This window comes from Meriones unguiculatus, chromosome 1 (assembly GCF_030254825.1).
Source record: "Meriones unguiculatus strain TT.TT164.6M chromosome 1, Bangor_MerUng_6.1, whole genome shotgun sequence".
In the NCBI taxonomy this organism is placed as follows: Eukaryota; Metazoa; Chordata; class Mammalia; order Rodentia; family Muridae; genus Meriones; species Meriones unguiculatus.
In genome coordinates, this window is record NC_083349.1 from 114,664,703 (window position 1) to 114,690,202 (window position 25,500).

The 25,500-nt window shown below is 35.0% G+C and overlaps 1 protein-coding gene across 10 annotated transcripts in view; it reads left to right on the forward strand.

The window, feature by feature from the left end:
* Window positions 1-25,500, forward strand: part of Pum2 (pumilio RNA binding family member 2) — a 74,131-nt gene that overhangs the window by 43,858 nt on the left and 4,773 nt on the right. For 5 of the 10 annotated variants that reach the window (XM_021652798.2, XM_021652800.2, XM_060365685.1 and 2 more), the window contains 7 exons: window positions 3,531-3,674; window positions 3,783-4,070; window positions 8,522-8,758; window positions 21,259-21,526; window positions 21,997-22,126; window positions 22,847-22,981; window positions 24,926-25,063. In XM_021652798.2, the coding sequence (XP_021508473.1) occupies window positions 3,531-3,674; window positions 3,783-4,070; window positions 8,522-8,758; window positions 21,259-21,526; window positions 21,997-22,126; window positions 22,847-22,981; window positions 24,926-25,063 (1,340 nt within the window). The remainder of the gene's footprint in view (window positions 1-3,530; window positions 3,675-3,782; window positions 4,071-8,521; window positions 8,759-21,258; window positions 21,527-21,996; window positions 22,127-22,846; window positions 22,982-24,925; window positions 25,064-25,500) is intronic. The other 5 variants (XM_021652799.2, XM_060365713.1, XM_021652806.2 and 2 more) reach the window with 3 other exon arrangements.

Below are 25,500 nucleotides of genomic sequence, written 5' to 3' on the forward strand. Positions count from 1 at the left end.
GAAAGATGGTTCAGTGATTAAGAGAAGAAGTAGCTCCTCTAGAGGTTCCCAGTTGGATTCCTAGCACCCACATGGTATTTCACTACCATGTAATTTAATTTGCATTCAAGGCATGCATCATCCTCTGCTGCCATCTGCTGGTACCAGGCAGGAATGTGGAATACAGATATACATGCAAGTCAAACACTTAAACAGGTTTTTAAAAAGAGAAGAATCTATAGAATCCAGTGTTGATTACTGGGAAATGTGGACTCAGTAAATTGCATTTTTATGTTCATCTTTGTATCATTGTAAATACTAGTTTTTTTTATAAAATTTGGATCAAAAAATAGAAGCAATATTTAGCTTTTCTTTTTCCTCATAGCCATTTTTATTCTCAACAGATACTTTAGAATACAATCACTTTTTGTTGTTGTTGTTTCCATCCTTAATATTACCTGGATTAGCTTTCCATGTACCTGTAGTTCATCTTTTGCTCTATTTTGTCCTTACCGAGAGGTTCTGTTCTTAGAGCCCGTTTTTTACAGAATAGCTAGAATGAAAGAGAATAAGATGCCTCCATTCTTCTCATGATTGATCCTCTAATGGTTTTCAGTCCAAGACCTTACAGTAGCCTTTTGCTGGATTGGCAAACTCTTCATCCCTTACCTGGGTCCAGCCTTGTTAGAGGCTTACTCTCTGTTTCACTATTAGGAGAACGCATATCTTATGGAAATCTTTTGGGCTTGTCCTCTAGATTTCTTTGGCATTTTGTCATATAACATGTTACAGAGATTTTTTTTTTTTACCTGTTACTTAATATTGTTGATCCTGTTGTCACTATCTAGTACTACTAATCTTTCCTGTCTTTAGTTTCTTTCCCCTTAGTACTTAAAACTCTTTGGCATATTCTTTTATTTTCTATAAAAGGTTTATTACTTGTGTGTGTATATACAGGTGCCTATGGATGTCAGAAGTGTTGTGTGCTCCCAACTGCTAAGGCATTTTCCAACCCATCTTTTGCTTACTGAAAATAATTTCCTTGAGAACAAAGAATCTTAGTTCTCCCTACCTGGCATAGTGGTAGTTACTTGATAAGTATGTCAGATGGTTAAGTGTATGGACAATATGTTTGGAATGAGAGAGGAAGGAAATCACAAAGGAAGATGCAATACACCCTGTGGTGATAAACAGCATGTTGCCCTTGGGGAGTTTGAAATGACTCTAGGCAAATTGCTCTTGAGTATTTGTATATACACATCATTTACTCTTGAGTATTTGTATATACACTTCATTTATTTCTTTGTTTTTTTCTATAACATATTTGCAACCCAGTATCCAAATGGGCCAGTCTTTAGGCCATTTATCTATCTATTTATATATATATATTTTTTTCCCAAGACAGGGTTTCTCTGTACACAGCCTTGGCTGTTCTGGACTCACTTGATAAACCAGTCTGTCCTCGAACTCACAGAAGTACGCCTGCCTCTGCCTCCCTGAGTGCTAGGATTATAAGTACGCACCACTGTACCCAGCTTTTTTTAGTTTTTAATTCAGGTTAAGTTCCTTAGCTTTTTTCCTAAACATTTACTCATTTAGTTGAGGCATGAAGAACAAGTATGTAGTGATCAGAAGACGACCTATAGGCGAGTTCTGCTTGTAACATGTGGATTATACGAGAGAACTCAGGTTATTAGGCTTAGCAGGAATCACCTTGACTTGCTGAGCCTTCTTGCCAGCTAGACCATAATTCTTTTGAGTGGGCATACTGTTTGAGAGTCTTGAATCTAGGAACATTATGTACACCAGAGAGAACTGTTGACTAGCATCTACATTTTGAGATTTTTAGTATTGTGCATACTATATTGGGATTACTATATTTACTTAGAATGCATGTGAAAGTGTTAGTCTTAATGATAAATTATTTATCTCAGCGTAGTTCATTTTACATGAACTGAATTTGTCTGAATCCATTTTGCTATTATAATTTTACTCTGTCTTTGCTTCTGCATGGTTGTGATAAATATAGCTCAGAACTGCTGTTGGTCTAATTTGGTATGTTCCATGTTTTAAAACTTACTAAGAGCATGCATGTTAGGTGGTTGTTAAGGTTTCTATAGGTAATTATTAAGCTCTTGTCATTGTATAAGGCAAACCTCAACCTGAATTTCAGGAAAGAATTAAACCTTATTGCCCCCAAATATCTATTATTAACTTCTTCCCTGTGCCTCCGGAGCAGTGTTTATTATGTGCCACCCCTTGGAAAACTAAAAAAAAAATTGTCACATGAGTCATTTTGTGTTTTTTGGTTCAGAGGAGGAATTCCTTGAGAAGCTGCTTAGAGGTGAACTTTCCTGTATTTTTAAGTAAGGTGAAAATGTTGTCTTCCTCACACACAAGCCTACAATAAAGCTGAATGCCTGTGTGAGAATCTTTACAGATAGACTCTTAGCAACCTGAACAGTTACCTGTTCAGATTATATTTTGAAAAAAATTTAAAGGGGTTGAGACAGGGTCTCACTATGTAGCTGTATCTGTATCTGTCCTAGAACTCACTGTGTAGACCAACTGGCAACTAACTCACAGAACCTTTTAAAAAATATTTCTTTTCAGCCAGCCAGTGGTAGTGTGCACGCCTTTGATCTAACATTTAGGAGACAGAGGCATGCAAATCTCTTGAGTTCAAAGCCAGCCTGGTCTACAGAACAAGTTTCTGCAGGATCAGCACTACACAGAGAAACCCTTGTCTCAGAAAAACAACAACAACAAAACTTACTTTGCATATGTCGATTTTTTTTTTTTTTGGCCTACGTGTGTGTGTGTGTGTGTGTGTGTGTGTGTGTGTGTGTGTGCGTGCCGGATCCCTTGAAAACTGTCACAGGCTGCCATACATGTGTTGGGAGCTAAACCTGTTTCTTTACAAGAGCGCTCCTAGCCTCTCAGCCATTTCTCCCCCATAGTTTAAGATTTTAAAGCAGTGCTTGCAGTGAAGGGAATGTTGATAATGAGGTATTGATCTAAAATTTACATGATAAGCTTTTTCTTTACAGTGTTGTAATTCATTTCCTCTAGTTTTTCTAGCCTCTCTCTTCATAACTGACCATATGGTGACATTTTTTAATTTTTAGTTCTTGTAGCTTATAGCTTCTGCTTTAAGGAAAGAACTCATTTCATAATCTGTAAGAAAAAGACTGATAAAGGAACCTCCATAAAAATTTTGAGAATAGGGCTGGCTCAGCATTTAAGAACATTGTTCTTTCAGAGGGACACATGTTCAATTCCTAGCACCCACATAGAATCTCTCAACTGTCTGTAACTCCAAGATTACACCTTCATGCAGGCAAAATACCAATAAAAGTAAATTATTTATTTTACCTTTTAAAAATATTTTTCAGAATACCTTAGGTGTATTTTTCCATGGTCAGTATTCAAAGGTTTGGTAGTAATAGGATGAAATAGTTGACAAAACACCAATATAAGGGAAAGTAAATATTCATATTTTATAGTCTAAAGTGTTTTCATTAATAAATACTCATTTTGATGTTATCTAGGCTATCAAGTACTAGCTCCAACTGCCTATTATGATCAGACTGGTGCCTTGGTGGTTGGCCCTGGAGCAAGAACTGGGCTTGGAGCTCCAGTACGATTAATGGCTCCAACACCTGTCTTAATTAGTTCAGCAGCAGCACAAGCTGGTAAGTGCAGCTGGCCCTTTTTAGAGATTATAGATACTTTTCTGGTGTTCCGTATATTTAAATTTTTTTCTGGGTAGTTTCAAGATGCATCTGAAATTTATTTTGCAGCAGCAGCAGCAGCAGCTGGAGGAAATGCAAGTAGTCTGACAGGCAGCACAAATGGTCTGTTTCGGCCAATTGGCACTCAGCCACCCCAGCAGCAGCAGCAGCAGCAGCCGAGCACTAACCTGCAGTCTAATTCATTTTATGGGAGCAGCTCTTTGACTAACAGCTCCCAGAGCAGCTCTTTATTTTCTCACGGACCTGGCCAACCTGGAAGTACATCTCTTGGCTTTGGAAGTGGTAGCTCTTTGGGAGCTGCTATAGGGTCAGCTCTCAGTGGATTTGGCTCATCAGGTAAGTTTGTTTTTAAAACAAGTGTACTTTGCTAAGTTTACTTGAGGTATTTGAGTTTTAATATAAAGATTTAAACAGTAATAACATAGTGTAGAAGGGATAGGAATAAATTATGGGACTTTTAGGTTAATTTTGTAAAATTTCTGTTAATCTTTCAGCCATTTATGAATGTTTAGTTCATTCCAGCAGTCATGCTCCTCTGCCCCAGCTTTTAAGAATTTAGTTCTAAATATTACTAATCACTAGCTCTTCCTTATTCTCCATAATGTTGGAAGAAGTAAATACTTGGCCATCCTAACATTTGGATAATTTTAAACAAAAGTAGTCATTATTGGGTTGTACATTCTTACTAGGTTTGGGTAGCTGATTATGGTTTTCTATATTTGGCCTTGTCTAAATAAATATATGTTGAATCCCTAAACAATCCCATAAGAAACTACTAGTATACTTAAAATTATTTAGCTTTTTTTTTTTTTTCATTAAAATTAGTGTAATAGATTGTCTCTTACTTGGAATAAGAAGTCATAATTTTAAAACAGCCTTACATTAGGTTAAGGATAGCTTACCCTAATTCTGTTGATATAATAGATAGCTTTACAAGAGGCCACATATATGAATTTGGACTTCAAAGGATTTTTTTCCCTAAAATCTAAAATTCTTAACATTTATATTTAATATTCTAGAATCCCTAATCATTTTCCATCAGTTTTCTTTCCACTTGAGCTTCTTTTCTGATGTGGAAAATAACAAAATGGATCTGGGGGTGTAGCTCAGTTGGTGGAGTGCTTGCCTAGCATGCACAAAGCCTTAGGTTTGATCTTTAGTACAACATAAACTGGGTGTGGTGGTGCAAGTTCATAATTCCAGTTACTTAGAGGTGGAGATAAAAGAATCAGAAGTTCAAGGTCATCTTTTGCTTGAGACCAACCTAGCTACTCAAGGCCTTGTCTCTCTCTCAGAAAAAAAAAGAAAATGGCAAAACTAATGCAGTGCTAGTTATCAGATGCTTGCCATTTTCGTGATGTGTCTTCTGAACTAATATTCATCTTTGTAGTAGGACTGACCTAGAACAGCTGTAAACTTGTAGGGAATGAAAGGCACTTTCAGTTCCAAGAAATAAAATAAAGGAATGCCATACTTGTCTAATAAAATTTCCTAAATAATGAGCACACCTTAGGGCAAATCTGGTGGATTTGGAGATTGTGTTCACTCTTTAAATTTTTTTTTCTTCATTTTATTTTATGTGTATGGGTGTTGTACCTGCATGTATGTCTTTGCACCACACGTGTGCAGTGCCCTCGGAGGCCAGAAGAGGGTGTCAGACCCTCTGGGACTGGAGTTATTGTTGCTTGTAAGCTACCATGTGGATGCTTGGTTTAAAACCTGTGTCCTCTGGAAAAGCAGCTGGTGATCTTAGACACTGAGTCAACTCTCCCGCCCAATCCTTTAAATTTTCTGCTAATTTCATTCCTTTCGGAGTTGATTATTTTTATGTCCAGATGATGATGCACTCCCTTGAAGACGCATTCTTTGATTCTAGTACAATTGAGTCATTATCCCCAAAGAATCCTAAATGTTTTAGCAAAACTGATAGAACATACAGCTTAATTTAGAAATATCCTGGACAAAACTAGTTGCTAAACTACAGATATTGTCCCTTTATAATCTGGGGTGGGAAACACCTTTGATAACTCCATACTCTTTAATGCATGTTATTGATGCTCTAGTACAGATTTGTAGCTCATTCTTCTTTCAGATTCCCATTTGTCCCAGAGTTAAGAATTATCTCTTACCTTAAGGCACTGGTCTCAGAACTAACCTTCATGCCTCACTTACTTTTGAGCATCACATGCTGAATTCTGATGCTTGGCCTGGGAAATAACAATTTTATCTTGCTTTTAGAAACTTTGGGACTAGGCATATACTTCAGGGTTAGAGTGGTTTTCTAGCATGCGTTAGGCCCTGGACTCAATTCCCAGTACCATGTAAAAATTAAATAAAAAATTTAAATTAGAAAATAAAAAATAGGGAGCATTATACTTAGCACTTTTAACTGCCTCTAATAATCAAATTTCATGTTCTCTATTTTTTTGGACATTTTGTTAAGAGTCCATTCAAGTGCTTTACATATGTACTGCCATGTCACACAATTGCACATGTAAGTGGAAGCTAGAATACGTAGTTGTCTGTTTGTACATAGATTTTCTTACCATATGATAGTTTTATTTTTGAGTAGTATTGAACACCCCAATTTATAATACACTTGGCCAGGGAGCGGTAACTACTGTAATGTAACAATTAAACTTTTCTTTCTATAATCTGTTATTTCTAGAGTGATATTTTACTTGAAAGCGTGATTAATATTTTATGCATAGTTGATGATTGAGTAGTGATTCCAGCATTTGTCTACCTTCTTAGTATTTTAGATAATTTTTTTGTCAGTGTTGCAGATAATTAACGCACAGAACAAAATTTAAAGAGCTTTATATTTTGAAGTAACTAATGAATTTTTTAAAATAGATTTATCTTGATTTTTCTTTTTTGGAGGACTATATTGCGTGTATCATAATTAGTTTCTTTTGATTATTTGCAAAAGGAATGATAATGCTGCTGTACTCGATTGAAAGCTGTTTTTTTCCTTAGTTAAATTCCTTAGTAAAATAAATAGGAATCTTAGATATAATATGTAATGTACATTTCAAGTCATCACTTTGACAGTGTCCTTTTAAATTAGCATATTTGATATAGCAATAATTGATAATTTTGCCAATACCAGCTCAAAAAGATTTATTACATTAAGGCTTGAGTTTTACTATTGAAGTTCATGTAGCTTTTTTTGGTGAATCTAACTATCATATATAAAGTCTTAAAATGTGAAAATTTCCATGAAACATGACCAGTGTTTTAAAAACTGCATTGGATGCTATGAAAGTAAAATACTACCTTACAATCTTTTGCTTGGTGCAGTGTTATAAGCTCCCTCCCTTCTTTTCTGTATAGGTAATCGAATTTGACAAAACCAGGGTAATCATGGTTCCTATCTGTTACAATCTCATCTTTGTTTACTTATTATGTTCTCTAGTTGTTTTCTTTAATCCATACTGGGTATGATGTATTTAATACGTGTGTGACCTACTTATATATATGACTTGCAATATAAAACCAAGATTTAATAGGATTTACAATTCCTTGGAAAGAATTGCCATATTGGTCCGAATATAGAGCTTGTAGGGGGGGGTTAAACATATTTGTCAGGTTCAGAAATGTTACATGGCTGGGCAAAGGTGGTGCACACCCAGCACTCAGGCAGAAGCAGGCACTTCTCCAAGCTCAAGGCCAAGCCTAGGACAGACTGTGTTCCAGGAAAGCCAGAGCTACACAGAGAAACCTTGTCTTAAAAACCCAAAAAAGAAAAAAAAGAAATGTTACATGAAATTCTCTAGTATATAAAAAGTATTTGGTTAAAAGAGACTAATAACTTCAAAATAAGAAGGAAATTTATTTGAAAATACTGTTTATAAGTGAGTCTTTATCTTTAGGTAGGGGTTTGGCCATCCCTTTTCTTTACTCAATAAAGGATTTGATTGTCTGCATGCATGCTACATGCATACATGCATTGTCAACATGCAAGCCAGATCTTGGATTCTTCTTCTGAGCATGTACTCAGAGCTAGTTCAGGGATGGGAGAACTTTTAGCTTGAATAAGGAGCTCAGGAGGCCAGTTCTAGAATCTTAAGAAATGACAGGTCCTAAGGGAGGGTTAAGAAGAAAAGATGTGGTTTTGGTTTGGTCTAGTAAAGAGAGACATTGATTTTCCAAGAGAAAGTTTGGTGGTTGGGGATTTTTTGTTTAACAAATTATGTGAACAACACTGAGAAAGTTAGCACCACATGTATTTCATAACCAACTAGTAATATTCGGGCCAATATGGACTTAAAGGGCTTCATTTTGAACTCAGCTGAAATCCAAATAAGATATGACTGGTGAGGGAAATTTATGAATACTCTATTTATTAAGATAATCTTTTTGGCATTGAGTTGAAATTTAAAAAAATAAAATTAAAACAGGTGCCAGACATTAGGAAAAGACCAAATATTATTTGAATTTAATCTTTACTCTGTCCTAAAACCGACAACTTTGCAATTCAGAGTTTATAAATCATACCAGGGTATTAAAGCACAGTAATCATGTGTTGGTGGTAAAATATATATATGTGAAATAATGAAACATGACTGTTCTGTTAAGGATTGCTTACTTATTTATTGGGGTGCATTTATACCCTTTTATGATTAATAAGTTGTTATATATAGTTATCACAGTAATTATCTTCTCCATAATGTTTCTAAAAATAATTATTGTGATCACTTCTGTTATTGCCCAGCAAGAGTTGGGGATAGGTTTTATTCAGTTAACACTGTATGTAATTAGGGTTTTTTTTATTTCTTCTTCAGTTGGCAGTTCTGCAAGTAGTAGTGCCACAAGGAGAGAGTCTCTATCTACTAGCTCTGACTTGTACAAAAGATCTAGTAGCAGCCTAGCACCCATAGGGCAACCATTTTACAATAGTCTGGGATTTTCCTCCTCTCCAAGTCCAATAGGCATGCCTCTGCCAAGCCAAACTCCAGGACATTCACTTACGCCACCGCCATCACTTTCATCACATGGATCCTCATCCAGTTTGCATTTAGGTAAAAAAAAAACCCAAAACCCTTTTTATTTGTATGTATACATGTATGTGTGTTTGTGTGTGTGTTTATAATATATGTAAAATATTGAATGTTGGATAAAACATGCCAAATTGCTTTTGCTTTTAGATACTAGCCTTTTGAAAAAGTTCTACTTTCCTGAAATTCAAAGTGAGGGTCTAATATACAGTAAGGTAAAGACCCTCTTTTGTATCTTATGTTCTTTTTATGACATACAATGGTGTGTTTTTTCTTGTCTGTGCTTTTGATTTGTGTTCTAGAGCATCTGAAAAGTCAACTATATACATGATAGTGAAAGAAATTTTAATAACAAGTTTTTGCACACCATAAGAAAACAGTTATATAGTAATGGGATATAAACAGTTTAGTTTAGTACAGCGTTGGCCATTTTACCACGAGGTTATACCAGAGAGTATCAGTTAATGTGTGTGCATTAGAGAAGTTGATAGACTTCTTTTGAATATGTTAAAGGGGAAAAAAAGGGTTTTGAGCATGGTGTATTCCTAAAGGTGAAGCATTTAGAACTTCTATTTTTATCTTTAGTTAAAAATTGTCCTCACCTCCAGATTATTAATTGGTGGTTACCCTTTATTTCTTTCTAGGAAGCATTTGTCCGTAAGAAAAACAATATATTTTGGAGGATTTTTAAGCATCACAGGCTGTATATGAATCCCTATTATAAAATTCTGCCAGTAAAATTAGGCTTCAGTTTTTTGTGATTTTTAAGTACAACTAAAACTAAACAATTCTGTTGCTGGCTTTATGTGTTTAAAAAATGTTTAAAGTATCTTGTGATTTTTAAAAAGTGACATTGTTATTTATTATAAGCAGACTATATATGTTAGTAATCCCCTTTTATTCTCCCAAGTATATGGGTATATAACTTTTTTCATTTGATAGAATAAATGTCTACATAACAAAGGTATTTGTTGGCAGTGATCATTAATTCATGTTTCATGGTGAGCTACTTTTTTTTTTTAAGACTCTAGTCCTGCATCCCAAAACCTGAAAATTTTGCTCTTTGAAAGATTTGCTCTTTTAATTATGTTAAATATGTTTCAATTAGTTTATTCATATGGAGTCCTGAGGTTTGCTTTGAAATACTATTTATAGCCTTAGCAAACTTACCTAGTTTATGGCTTTAGCCTCCATTGTCAACTGTCTTAATAACGAGAGCTGTTTCGTTTCTTCTATTGTTTCCAGACTTCTCTGCTCCTAAGACATGCCTTTGAAATGTATGCGGAAGTTTAGCACATAAGAACCATAAAAATGAGCCTGGTGTGGTGGTGCATGCCTATAATCCTAGTACTCAGGGAGACAGAGGCAGTTCTCTGTGAAGGAGTCCAGTCCAGGACAGCCAAGGCTACACAGAGAAAAAACCCTGTCTGGAAAAACCGAAAAACAAAACAAAACATAAAAATTCCGGGCACACAACTTTAATCCTGGGCAGAGGCAGGTGGATCTCTAAGTTTCAGGCAAACCTAGTCTACAGAGCTAGTTCTAGGACAGCCAGGGCTACACAGAGAAACCCTGCCTTCAAAAACCAAAAAGGGGAGAAGGGAAGAACCATAAAAACAGGTGTATCCTGGGATGGAGAGATGACTCAGAGGTTAAGAGCACTGGCTGTTCTTCCAAAGGTCCTTAGTTCAATTCCCAGCAACCACATGGTGGCTTGTAACCATCTATGATGAGATCTGGTGCCCTCTTCTGGCCTGCAGGCAGAATACTTCATAAATAATAAATAATAAATCTTAACAAACAAAACAAAACAGGTGTAGCCCAATAGTTTTGTGTTTGTTAAACTTATATTTGTTGTGTCCTGTCATCTTTTCATAGGTAAGTTGCAGATCAGGTTTTGTTAACTGTTAATGCGTGTGTTTGTTTGCTTAGAGCCTGTATAAATAGACTCATTCTATATAGCTTCCTAAAAAATTGAAGTGACTTTTTAGTTGTCTGTAATTACATTACAATCCGGATGTGTTTCTCTCTCTCTCTCTCTCTCTCTCTCTCTCTCTCTCTCTCTCTCTCTCTCTCTCTCTCTCTCTCTCACAGTAAGGAATTTGGCCTGATTACTTAGAGGAGGATTTGTAGTCGGTTGTGGGACATAGTAACGTCTGAGCAAGAGTTCTGAGCAAGTGTTAATGGCCTAGCACTGCTATACCCAAAGCTTCAGCTGGGAATCATGTTCAAAGTCATTTCTGATTGCAATTAGTAATTACCTGTATTTTCTTCTTTGTAAGCTCCCAGTTTTTTGTAATTTTTAACAAATTATTTCTTACCAAATTGAAAATAATTCAGATTTCATGAATTTATTATTCTTTATAAAAACTGTATTCATGAAATAATATAGTATTTTCCTATGATTGAATCGTGATGCAAACCTTTATTTTTGTGACATAAGAGGTATTTATATTTTGAGACAGGGTGTGGCTATTGAGGTGTGGTTGACCTAGAATTTGCTGCATAGAGCAAGCATTTACTAGAATTGCTTTACTAGACTGGTTGAAATTCATTCTAGGTTGTTGGCCAAGATTTGAAGTAATAAACGTACAACTGTTATAGTTATCTGTGATTCTTGGAATTAGCACTCTCGAAGTTCTTGATGAGACTTTAACTTTAAAATCCAGCTCTCCTTTTGGTTTTGCTGGCTGTTTAAATTCCACTGAGACTGCCAAAAAGCAATAATATGCTTATAAAAATTATTTTTTTTCAAAGAGTAAATATTTGATCAACAAATATAGAATTGCTAGTCACTTATTGGAGAACTATTTTGGTTCATAAGTTTTGAATATTTTTAAAATTAAAAAAAAAAACCTTGGATTTAGAACCTGTATTTTTTAATATATTGAATTTAGAATGAAAAATTAATCTTAGCCTTTCAATATGTAGTATAAAACCAGGTTTCTTTTTCTAAAATACTGTAACTACAACATTGTTATCATACTTTGATTTCTTACTGTGATTTTCTTGGTTGGCTTATTTTGTTCGAGTCACAGTCCAAATGCATTGACTGCCTTTGTTTAGTTTATTTCATTTATAGTTTTTTCTTGTTTTCATTCATTTGTTGAAGAAATTGTCTTGTTGAATTTCTCACATGCTCGAGTTTGCCGATTGCTTCCCATACAGTGGTAAGCTTGTACCTACATCCTGGTGTTTCCTGTAAGTGGAATCCTATCTAGAAGCTTGGTTAGGTAGTAAGTGGGCTGTTAAGGCTTCTAGCAAGATGTGACTCTGGGTACTTTGTGTCTTGTTACACTGTATCAAGATATGTATGGTCGTCTCCTTTGTGAGATTGCCAGCCTAGTGTAGGTGATAGTGATGCTTGTAGCCAACTTACGAGCATTACCTAAAATATTTCTGCAGGGCTTTCAAAGTGATGTAGCTTCAATATTATCATTCCTTTTACATGCATTATAAATTCTCTATGGTGAATTTTCCTTTGTAACTTCTAGTTATCATAAAAGGCCATTCCTATAGTGCTTAGGATAATGTATCATTTTTATTCTCTAACTCTCATAATAATTAATTGGTACCTAGTTTTGAACCAAAAGTTATACTATTTCTGGCCACCTTAAATCAATTCTGTCTCACTACTTTTTAGGTGAGGGAAAGGTAATCTTGTATGTAGCCCGGGCTTACCTCAAACTTAATATATGAGCTCAGACTAACCTTGAATTCTTACTACCTTGGAAGTTGTAGAATTACAGGTGTGTACCACATGTCTGTTGAGGTTCAGTGTAAAATTCTGATTGATTTTATAATAAAAAAAAGCATAGTATACAATCACTCTTTTTCACTTCAGTGTAGTAGTCAGTCGTGTGAAATAGTATTAAAGGGACTTTGTGTTTGTTGATTTTTGTCCAACTGTGTATGATCATGGTGTTGTGGGCACATAAATGGTATACTAGGCAAAGCTATGCTGAATGGCAAGTTAGATGCATTTCGTACATTTTAGTTTACAGTGGGCTTACTAGAATGTAACATCCCAAGTCAGGGGACATCTGTATTTCACACTTCATCAGGCACATTGAGCATGTACAATATTATTTTCCCTGAAACTAGACTTGGGATTCCTCTTGCATTTCTCCCCTACCCTTCTTTTAATAACCTTTAAATATGTCAGTGATTTCTTATTTGCCTAGTGCTTATGCTCTTTTTATTTAGATATTTATTTGAACTTCTTAAGTATAAACACGATTTTGCATGTTTTTCCTTGGCTTTATACACTAAATGGTTTTTCAAGATAAGTGTGCCTTCGCCCCCAAGAAAAGAGGTATTAAAATGTGTAGTGTGAGATATGAACTCAGTAAAATTAGTGTATTGAAGGGTGGCTCTGAATTGTGAAGATTTATTAATGTTAAGTATGTAAATAGGAGTATATTCAGTCTGGATTAGACATTTTTAAAACTCTTCTTTGCTCCTAACTAGAATGTTTTATATTGAAAACAGGTCATTGTTTACTGCTAAGATCTCTCCTCCTCTTCTGTTTTTTTTTTTGTTTTGTTTTTTGTTTGTTTTGTTTTTTTAAGGGGGTGGGGGGCTTGTTTGTGTTGCTTTACTGTTCAGTACTTATTTGCGAAGAATTGCTGATTTTGACAGGCTTATTCAGCTACTCCTTTAAGAAGAAATGTGTAACGGTGAACACATGTTGCCAAGTTGATTGTAAGGAAGGGTATGTTACATTTTTGTGTTTAAGTATGAGTACTACTAAAAGAATAAAGCCAGGATGAAATATTTAGAAGTGTTAACTGAATAGTGTTAATCATTTTTCTTTAATACACCTTCATATTCATCATTTCATCCTTAATGTAGCCATAGCCTGGCTCAATGATAAATCCATTTAAAATGAAGAAATTAAAGAGTACATGAGCCCAAAAGATTCATACTTATTATTGAATCAGTTGAGGCCAGCCTACGGTTCTGACCTGTAATATTATTGTTCCTTTTTTCTTGTGCTGTTACTAAGGAATGGAATGATTTTAAAAGGTGTTTGAGTACTGTATTTTAACTAGCTTTATTTACACTCTCTTGGGGATTTTCTTTACTTTCCTAAGGTTTAGTATATAACATCAGATGTCTAGATTCCTTAATTTATCCTTGAGATTTGCATGAGAGGTATTATCTAAGCCCCTTTAAGATTCAGGTATGTGGGGTTGGAGAGATGGCTCAGTGGTTAAGAGCACTGTCTGCTCTTCCAAAGGTCATAAGTTCAATTCCCAGCAACCACATGGTGGCTCACAACCATCTATAATGTGAACTGATTCCCTCTTCTGGCAGGTGTAAATGCAGATAGAACACTCATATACATAAAATAAATAAATCTTAAAAAACAAAAAGATTCAGGTATGTAACTACTCCATGAAATAATATTTCCTTACCCTAGATGACCAATTCGCACACTGGTAGTAGAGCATCACATTCAGCACTCCGTTTTTGTGTTTGCTAAGACACTATAGCAACAGATCTTGAGACCTGTTTATTTGCTCATGGGAAGGTTACACATACAGAAATGTTAAAATTGTGTTCAATAGGACAATTTATGATTGGCTTTCTGCATAAAATTTTGTTTTTATAATGGGGTCTTGTACTATGTGATTTTAGCTGTCCTGGAACTTACTCTGTAGACCAGGCTAGCCTTGAACTCAGTTTTGTCTCTGCCTCCTGAATGCTGGGAGTAAAGGCATGCACCACGACGCCTGGCTGCACATACAAATTTATTAGTTTTGCTTTTGGTGGTTTTAAGACAGAATGGTTTCATTTTTGTTCTCATGATTTTGTTCATTACCCTTGGTATTAGTTATCTTTCTCATGGCTATCACCAGATAACTAAAAAGAAGCAGTAAGAGGAAAAGGGTTTATTTTGACTCACTGAGGGTATAATCCATTACAGCAGGCAAGTACTAGCATCAGGATAGTAGCTTGTTATATTATATCTGTAGTTGGGATGAAGAAAGAGGTGACTAGTAATACTAATTTTTCATCCCTTTTTGTTCATTCTGTGAGCCCAGAATATGGGGTAGTGTTATCCACTTTTAGGGATAGTTTTCCTCAGATAAGCCTCCCTGGAAACACCCTCACATAATAGCCTTGAGGTCTGCCTCCTAGTTGATTTCAAATCCAGTCAAAATGACAGTGAAAATTAACAATTGAATCCTTTAAGCATATCTGTGACTTTGTAGTTCTAATGTTTGTGAATATTTTTTTCTTTCTCTTTTTTCTTTAATCTCAATTTTTCAATTTTACCAGTAAAGACTGGGGAGCAGAGAGGCAGAGAAAGCACCTAGGTGGCCTTCCTCCTCAGCCAATGTCACAGAAGGAATCCTCCTTCTCCATTGCAATCTCAAAAACCTCCTTCAAATTGAATGTCCCTCCCTTCTACTTCCTGTGTATATCTATTTCCATCCTCCTGACTTCCTCTTCTCTGTGTTTTTTTCCTTAATAATCTTCTATTTACTTCTGTCAACTGATTGCTCCTGCCTCTTGACCTATGGTTGACTTTTTTTTTTTTTTAATCCAGTTTACCATATTCAAACGGAAATCTCTTGGATTAAAGGTGTGTGCGAAGGCTAAGCCACACCACAGCTAAATAGCACAGTAACAATAAACAACACAATCTTGGATTTCACAGTGTAATCAAATATCCTGCACCATTTCTCCAGTTTCTTTAGTTAAGAGAATCACAGATTTAAGATAATACCTGGCTGATCTACTTCAGCAGTAGGTCACGTGAGGCACTTTTGAGCATTTTACCCAAACCTGAATCTTTATGTCCACTCAAAAGTCTGTTATTGGAATGTTTCCATTCAAATTACCAGCCTAAGGATGCTCAGCATTGAACTCTACGTAAGCATTTATAAGGTGAAGAGTTTGTAAAATGCTTGTAACTGTGATTGGCAGTAAGTGCCCAGTAGCAGAGGTTTCACTTTCATAACACACAATCTTCACTGCATGTTCTATTCTGTATGAAAAGAAATAATTTTCAGTTACAGTTTCATGTCAGTGGCACTTGATTTTTAATTCAAGGATCCCTTGTATGTTCATATAAGCCTTTAACTTTGTCAGCCATTGTCTCCCTCATGTAGCTCCCCACCCCACCTTCCCTTTTTTTTCTATGTTCCATTGGCCTGCACTGTATGAATCATTACATTTTTAAATGGAAGGGGGGATTAAGTCTGGTGTGTGTGTGTGTGTGTGTTTTAAAATTCATGTCTACCCCTGGAACATTTTGTAGAGAGCATTTGCTTTAAAATTTTTATTTTTTTGATTCTTTTTCTAGCTTTGCTGACCTAATTGTTGATCATTTACTGTCTCTATTTTCCTTACTTTTTCTATTCCTCTTTCCATTTCATTTTCACCGTATTTGTGAGTTAAAAGACTGAAAGTATTATAAAGGTACCAAATTTCCTCCACTAAATGTAAGCATTTAATGTATCAATTTCTTTTCAGATTTTTAAAGAGAAATTTATTAAGTGATTTTGGAAATCTAATTGAAAAAGTAAAACCAAGAATACTCAAGATGGTCTTGAAGAACTTTATGCTGTTAAGTACCAACCCTTACACAATTGTAGCAACTAGAATTTTGACATTGGCACAGAGTACCCAAAAATAGGTGTGGTCATTTAATTACCTGATATATGACCATATATGCTGCTACTCTGACTTATAAAAAAAGATAGTCTTATCAGTGAGGTGGCCTAGAAAAAATAGTATACCTGAATGAGGGACCATGAACTTTGATTCTTGTTTCATTTACATACACAACCCATTTTTAAATGAAATGACTAGTTTTCAGTCATAAAATGAGACAAAAAATTTTTGCTTGTGCTTATATAGTTTATTCATATATTTCTCAAAGGGTTCTTTATTTTTAATATATGTGTGAATGAAAAGGATCTTCTATGATTTTAGAATCTTAAATGTTTATATAATAAAGGATTAATAATAAATAGCAAAATTTGACTTAATATATTGTAACTTGGTAGGAAAGTGGATTTGTTAGTATGTTGTTTTTAGACACTTTACTTGCTAGTTGTCTGTAAAATAAAGTTTATTTCAGAGAATGTCTTAAAATGTTTTATTACTTATTTTAAAATTATGATTAATTGGTAAGGGTATTTTAAATAGCTGGGTGTGGTAGTGCGTGCCTTTAACCCCAGCACTCAGGGAGGCAGAGGCAGGCAGATTGCTGTGAGTTCAAGGCCAGCCTGGTCTACAAAGCAAGTCCAGGACAGCCAAGGCTACACAGAGAAACCCTGTCTGGAAAAAAACAACAAACAAAAACTTTAAATAGAATATATAAATAACAAGTTTTACTCATAATCACTGAGATGAATTGCTTATTCATTGTCTTTTTCATGTAGTTAGTTTATTAACTACCATTCTAGATTGGTTTTAATGTCCTTTGGGTTTTTTGGTAGTCCTAAAAATTGAACCCAAGACCTAATTACACAAGAATGGTGCTGAACATTTAACTAGTTACACAGCCCAAATTTATCCAGTATTGAATACTTAATATGATATACTCTGGCTGAGAAAAACCACAGCCTTTATTCACTGTCATCAGGTTTGTACATTTGTGGTGCCGTACCTTATTAAATAATTTAGTTCTATTGGAATTCCAGTGGAAACAATAGCTTTTCTTTATAGTAAATTTGATGTTAACAAGTTTGTGATTAGAATTTTTTTTAGGTTAATTTTACTAATAGGTTACAAATAAGAAAGTCCAGATTTTTCTATAACTTGAAGTGTTAAGACTGAACTAAGCATTTAGGCAGGAAGGTTTGTAAATTCAAGGTCAGCCTGGGCTACATGTGGTAGCAGATTGGTTCTCAAAAAGTTGTGGATCTCAGGCTTTTATTTTTAATTTGATAGATATGTAACTTGTGCTATAAAAATGAAGGGTTCTTTTTTTTTTTCTTTTTGACAGTTGTGAGTTTTTTTTTTTTTTTTTGTTTTGTTTTGCTTTATATTGTATGTTTGTACTTGAATTTTTTAGATTCTTCTAAGTTTGGTACATTTTTCACAATACTTTCCCAGTTGAGTCTTTTGGTAGTGGGGGTTGAGACAGGGTTCCTTTCTATAGAGCTTTGGCTGTCCTGGAACTCATAGAGATCCTCCTGCCTCTGCCTCCCAAGTGCTGGGATTAAAGGTGTGCACCACTGGCAGGCTACCAGCTGAGTCTTTTACCACCACTTAATAATACCAAGAGAAAAAATAAATATATTTGTGTGTGTTCAAGATATAATTTATATTCATAACTTATGGAACAAACTTTGATACTACATAAAAATTTGATAGTTTCCTAAGTTGCTGGGGTGATGGCTCAGTGGCTAAGAGCAGTCAACTGCTCTCAGAGAAGACTCGATTTCAGTTTCTATCATCTATCTTACTATCATGTGTCACTCTAGTTCCAAGGGATTGATGCCCTTTTCTGACCTCTGAAGCCACCAGGCATATATATATATATATCGCACACATGTGTACATGCAGGAAAAGCACACACGCTCATGAAAATAAATAAATATTAAAAAAAATGGTTTTTGAGGCCACTAGCCATGAAATCTCATCAGGAATATTTGAAAAGAAATACAGATGTATCTTAATGGTCTTTTGACTATGACAAAATAATTAGTCGAAGAGAAGTCAGTTGAAACCAGAAAGACTGAAGTCGCCTTTGTCCACCTGTTCATAGTACTTAACTAATAGAAATCTAGCCTACTGATTCTTTTGATGGGAAAATATGTTTTTAGTGTTCTTGTGTTTATTATCATAGAAAAAGGTAGTTTTCATGAAAGATGTAAAATCCAAACAGCTTTGAAACCATATAGAATCACTCCATTTTGATGGAGTGATGGAGTTGGCACGGTAAGTTCTTGAAGGAAATGATGTAATGCCAGTATGAAGAGTGAAGTCTGTATGGGTCATATGTTAAAACCTGGCCTGTAGGAGGGAAGTTATTAAGACTTTGTGTGGTGATGATACCATACACCCATACATTTAGTTAAAGCATTAGAGACTACAAGATAAGACTTCTAAATTGCTTTTAGAAAAGAACCACAGACAATAAAAATACTAAATATTCACTGTATGGGGGACCTTTTGGTCTACTGTTACCCAGTGTTTGTGCATATCGTCACAAAATTTAAATTTAACATGACATAATTGCTACATTGGTGCAATAGCGTATTAAGATGGTACACAAAGTTATGCTTCTTACTAGGCTCACATCAGTATTTAAGCATGTAGTCCTTGTCTTTTCTCCAACAAAAATGTTATTTATGTGTGGGTAATTAATAATAGTTAGAAAATTTTATATACTTTACATTCTGTATAATAATGTTAGTCATTTTCCAAGTTTATGTATCATAAAGGATATTAAATGTTTTCATCAAAATGCAGCAGAGCATTATTGTAAACTTTTAAGTTAATTATTTAGCACAACTAATTAGTAGTTATGCTTTCTTGATTTAAGTTATTAGCTGCTCAGGATCATTTTCACACAAATAAAATGGAAATACGTTTGTATCACAGGGTTTCTAAAATGACATTGTTCTATATTACTACAAAGAAGCATCATAATGCTGTCAGAGAAACATAGAAAGATGTATACTTTAATGTATTTAAATGTATTTAATGTTTTTAAATATAAGAAAAAGTGAAAGGCAATACATTTGGGTCATTAATCTGAAAATACTGTATTACTACAACTTTAACAAATTGAAGTGACATACATTCTATGTTTTATTGTCTTTCCATCATTCACACTGAAGTAGAGCACATGTGCTCTCTGTTTAAGAATACTAACAGTAAGCATTCCAAAGTCAATTAATAAACAGCTAGGTGACCTCAGGCCACAGAGATGTATTTCGCATTTCTGAAGATTAGATGTCCAAAATAAATGTGTAGGTTTGGCCGTACTCAGAAGGCTCCATAGGGTAACTTTTTCCTTACCTTCTTTGAGCTTTTGGTAGTTGGTGTCAAATTTTGAATGTCTGTGGCTTGAATATGCAGAACTTCAATCTGCCACCATCAAGTCAACACATGGCGTTCTCCTTAATAATCTCAGAAGGCAGTGGTTCTCAACCTTCGTAATGCCACTCTTTTAATGCAGTTCTTCATGGTGTGGTGATGCCCAACCATAAAATTATTTTGTTGTTACTTCGTAACTGTAGTGCTACTGTTGTGAATAATAATGTAGGATATAATCTGTTATGCAGGATATCTGATATGTGGAAACCCCCTCCCCCAGGGGTTCCCAACCCACTAAGTTGAGAACCACTGCTCTAGGGAGATCTGCCATTGGTCCTCTGAGAGAAACCACCACATGTGTACATGCACCCACATACATGTATGTACTTAAAAATAACATCTCTTTTTTTTTTAAGATTTCTAGTTTCATTTTTAGTATATACCTAGATATATTTAGACACCAGGTATCTAGCATTTAGTTTGGTATAGTTTGATGATATTGAACAAGGATTAATGAGTCAACTGTTGAATGAGTGGGAAGTTCACAGAAAAAAAAATATGTTAGAGTAGATGCTAGAGGTTGAAGAGGAAAGAGTGAAACTCAGTTCACACTCGAGTATTAAACTTGCTGTTCCTGTCCCTTTTCATTTCTTTTGGACTCTAAGGTCTCTGACTTTGCACTGGTATTGGGATCATCTCTACACTGTGGCCTGGACTGACTGTGTTAGCACTACTATCTGTACAGTTAGTATAAGTACAGCTGATGGTGGATGTTGTTTTTTGTAAACTACTAAATCTGCAGTTTACAATTGTCTTTATAGTTTCCTGTTTTAAAAGGACACTGTCAAGTACATTAGCCGTTACTCATAATGAAACAATTTTCTCATTTAAGTTTGTTTCTGTTAATGCCTTTTTATTTTCTTGTATGGAATAAACATAAGTTGGGAACTTACAGTTATGGCTATAGGAATAACTGCTATTTATTACTATTCTTTATCTACAAGAGAATGACATTTTATGGGGAATGTTTTTAATAAACACTTCCAAGTCTACAGAAAAAGTATAATTTAAATGTTACCTCATACTGTGGAGTTGGTTTTTTTGTTTGTTTTTAAGTTTCAAACATTAAATGAACTGACTAAAAATGACTTGTCTTTACTTGGAAGTATATTTAACAGTATATTTTAATGTATTCCAAAAGTAAAGATTTAGTACTCATTGTTAAGCTTTTGTACTGTAAATTAATCTCTTTTTTGTGTTCTTGGGAACAGAACCCAGGGCCTTGACTGTGCTAAGCAAACACTCTACCACTGAGCAATTTCCTGAGACTGCAAATGAATTTAAAAGCATTTTCATTGCTCCAGATCTGAGTTTTACTAGCTAGTTATAATTTACTTGTTAATATAATTGAAAACTTTGTTGAAGCTTATTTGACTAAGTTTATAATTTAAGTGACTTTTGTTTGTGGAATAGTTTGTCAGAAATATTTCCTGACCATAGCTGCTTTGTTGTAGGAGGACTGACAAATGGTAGTGGTCGGTATATCTCTGCAGCACCTGGAGCAGAAGCAAAATACCGAAGTGCTTCCAGCACTTCGAGTCTGTTTAGCTCCAGCAGCCAGCTCTTTCCTCCTTCTCGGCTCCGATATAATAGATCTGATATCATGCCCTCTGGCCGAAGTAGGCTATTAGAAGATTTCAGGAACAACCGCTTCCCCAACCTTCAGCTCAGAGACTTGATTGGACATATAGTTGAGTTTTCTCAAGACCAGCATGGCTCCAGGTAAGTGGTTATGGTTCCTCATGATTCTTGCTGTTTCTGTTGAACACTGCTGCCTTTACAAACAAAGGAGTCTGCCAGATGGTGGTGGTACATGCCTTTAACTCCAGCAGTTGGGAGGCAGAGGCAGGCCTATTTCTGTGAGTTCCAGGACAGCCAAGGCTACACAAATAACTCCCCCCCACCCCCCGGAAAAAAAGGGGGGGATCCAAATGTTTATGGGTGAGGCCACCTCTGTCTCCCTCCTTTCCTCCCTCCCTTCCCCTTTTCAAGGAAAGGATAAAAGAAAAGTTTTTAATTTTGCTGGCTATTGGTAAGTGCCCGAGGCTACCCTAAGGTACATAGTGATTTTTAGGTCAGCCTGGGCTGTAAGATTCTTTTTCACACATACACAAGCGATAGGGCATGCAGATGATTTTACACAAAGGTGGTTTTTGATTTATTATCTTGGGATTTAAATTTTTCCCGTATAGATTCATACAGCAAAAGCTAGAGAGAGCTACTCCAGCTGAGCGACAGATGGTATTTAATGAAATTCTACAGGCAGCCTATCAGTTAATGACTGATGTTTTTGGAAACTATGTTATACAGAAGTTTTTTGAGGTAAGTGCATTTATGTTTATATGCTCACACAGTTTTGTCAGCAGATAGTTCTAAAGTAAGGCAACAGTTACTTTTACATAATGATGCGTATAAAACTAGGATCAAATATTTAGAAATCATATGTTCCAGAGCTGAGGAGATGGCCCTGTCAGTAAAGGCCTCCTTGTTGTACATACAGAAAGACCCAAATTAGGAACCTGCACCTACAGAAGTAAGTAGTTAGGCATGGCAGTATGCATTTGTAATCCCAGCACCTGGATGAGTAACAGGAGGCAGTCTATCTTAATCACCAATGTCTTTTAGAAACAAATCCTATCTCTAAAAGGCCAAAGTGGGGCTAGACAGAGATAGCTCCAGCAATTGAGGATATTTGCTGTTTTGAGGACAGTTTGGTTCCCCCACACCCATATTGTAAGGTTTACAACCACTTGTAATTTCAATTTCTGGGACTTTGGTACTCTCCATTGAGGGTGTACACATACACATTTAAAAAAATAAAGTTTTAAAGAACAAAAGAGTAAAGATAAACCAGACATGGTTGCACACACTTCTCAGGAGGCGAAGGCAGGTGGATTTTGACTTAACACTCCCCAAAAGGTAATTACTAAAAGCATCTCTTGAGTCTTAGATTTTACTCTAGTTAAAAAGCACAGCAAACAATATGTTCCAAAGTTTAGCAAAGTACTGTCATGCTCATTTCTTACTAATGCTGTCTTTCAGTTTGGAAGTTTGGATCAGAAATTAGCCCTGGCTACACGTATTCGTGGTCATGTCCTACCGTTAGCCTTGCAGATGTATGGCTGCCGTGTTATTCAAAAAGCATTAGAGTCTATTTCTTCTGATCAGCAGGTAATTGTAAGTTGAGATACAAGTTTTATAATATTTAATTTAAAATTTTTTAATCTTAAGGAAATATGACCTAAAGATTTCTCCCAGGCATCTTTAAGATCCTTTCATAAAGTCTGTCTTAAACAGCTCATTGCTATTTAAAATTTCCAGAGCAGAACTTTGATCTATTCACTGTCTCTCCATGGAGTGCCTACAGTTTGGCAGTTGTGTCTTTGCTATTGCTTACCTTTTATTATCTGCAGTTTCAGCATGCCCTTCACAGTTTTGGTATTTGAGGTTTAGTTGTATTTCTAGTTTAAGAATTTTAAACAACATTCTCGTATTCTAATTCATGTACACACACACACATGAGTATATATTTTAAAAGTCTAATTAGTGAAGAAACCTAATACTCCTCCTAACAAGATTGACTTTTTGGGGCTGCGGTTGAGACCAAGCTCATGCCAGGACCTCACACAGATAGAGAAAAGATTTACTGAAAGAAAAGAGAATGATAGTCTCAATGTTGTAATAAAGGCCCAGTATAATTCTTGTTACATAGTCATTGGAATTCCTTTTAAGTTATGAATATAATCCTTAAGATAATTTGAATAGACAATAAAATTGAGAGTAAGATATGAGAATAAATGCTATTTTATGAGGTTTTAAAGTATATGCTTAGCAGCACACTAAATTGTTTAGTATGTTCTTGGGTGATCTTAAGTTTACTTTCAATATGAAGTTATTTTATGTGTTCATATATTACATGAAAATAGAATTGAACAAAATAATTTCTTTTTCTTAAGTTTATAGTAATAATGTAGAAAGGTTTTTTTTGAGTGTTGTACAATAAGAGCAAATTCTGCAGTTTACAAATAGAGAGAAGAGTAACTCAGTTAGAGTTTTCATTTCTGTGATAAAACACCATGACCAAAAACAACTTAGAGAGGAAAGGGCTTTTTTCAGCTCACATGTTGGAAGTAAGAACCGGAACTGTTACAGAAGTCTTAGAGGGGTGCTGCTTACTTCACTGCCCTCCGTGGCTTGTTTAGCCTTTTTTTTATAGCACCACCCAAGACTACCAGCCCAGGGTGCCCACAGTGGTCTGAGCCCTTCCACATCAATCACTAATTAAGAAAGCCCACCACAGGCCTGTCTGATGGGCCCCTTTTCTCAAATAAGGTTCCCTCTTCCAAAATGACTGTAATTTGTGTCAAGTTGACATAAAACTAGCCAGCAATGAGGAGGTGGGTAAATAGGTAGGATCTATTTGTTTTTTAATATGAATTTTTAAGGTAATTATATTTTGTAACTTGGTGTGTTTTAGTTTAGGCATAAGTTCATGTTGTAGGTTGAATTAACAGGATTCCTCCATAATTGTGTTGGGATGTAGTTGAGTTAAAGATTCTTTAAATACAATTAGATTAAGTATGTGTGCCCCATTCCTTCATAGTAATAATTTTCTGTTCTAATAAAACATACAAGTCAGTAATAGTAAAATTTTATTTTAAGTTTCATTGTAAGCAGTAAACAAGAAAAATATTCATCAGTAATTATAATTGTTGATAATAGGTGAAACACAGATAACTTAGTATCCCATTTTTTATTCTAATCACTTTGAAGAACTCATGCAACCATTAATAATGATTCCTTAGAAATAAAGGATTGGGATGTTAAATATAATTGCAGGATATGTATGCAGTGAAAACTGAAGTTTAAGTATGGCAAGTTCAGTATCACTGTTTTATGTCTATCCTGTGATATTCTTTATTACTATCCTGTGATGTTCTTTAATAACTTATATATTGAATGGTTTCTAAATTTTTATATTCTAAAATACAGGAAATATAGTTCGCTTTGTTCTCTTTGTTGATATTTTTAAATGTGTTCCATGTGAATATTTTTGACTGTGTTCCATGTGAATATTTTTATTGGATTCTTTGGTAAAATAATTATTTAAACGTCTTGCAGAGTGAAATGGTCAAGGAGCTAGATGGTCATGTGCTCAAATGTGTGAAAGATCAAAATGGAAACCATGTTGTACAAAAATGCATTGAATGTGTTCAGCCACAATCACTGCAGTTCATCATTGATGCTTTCAAAGGACAAGTAAGATTAATTTTTGGCATTAATTTCCTTAGCAGAACATTTTATAATTTGAATAGTAGCATTTTTAAGTACAAGATTAAACCTGGCACTTTTATTAGAAATAGAAAATAATAAATGTAAATCAGGTACAGTTGAACACAATTGTAATCTCAGTGCTCAGGAGATGGAAGCAGGAACATTGCATTGTCATTATTAGCTCTAGGAATTATGCATGAGAGCTAGCCTAGGCTATGTGAGACCTGTCTCAAAGCAAAACAAAACAAAACAAAAGAATGGATTAAGTCATTAGATAGAAATAGTTACAAATGTGTTTTCCATAATCCTGAGGAGGAAAAAAGACATAAAACTATGTTTACAAAGGCCAAAATAACTAGTATAAAAAACACAATGGTTAATACCCCTGGTTATACTTCTAAGCAACCCTCTCTGTAGAATTC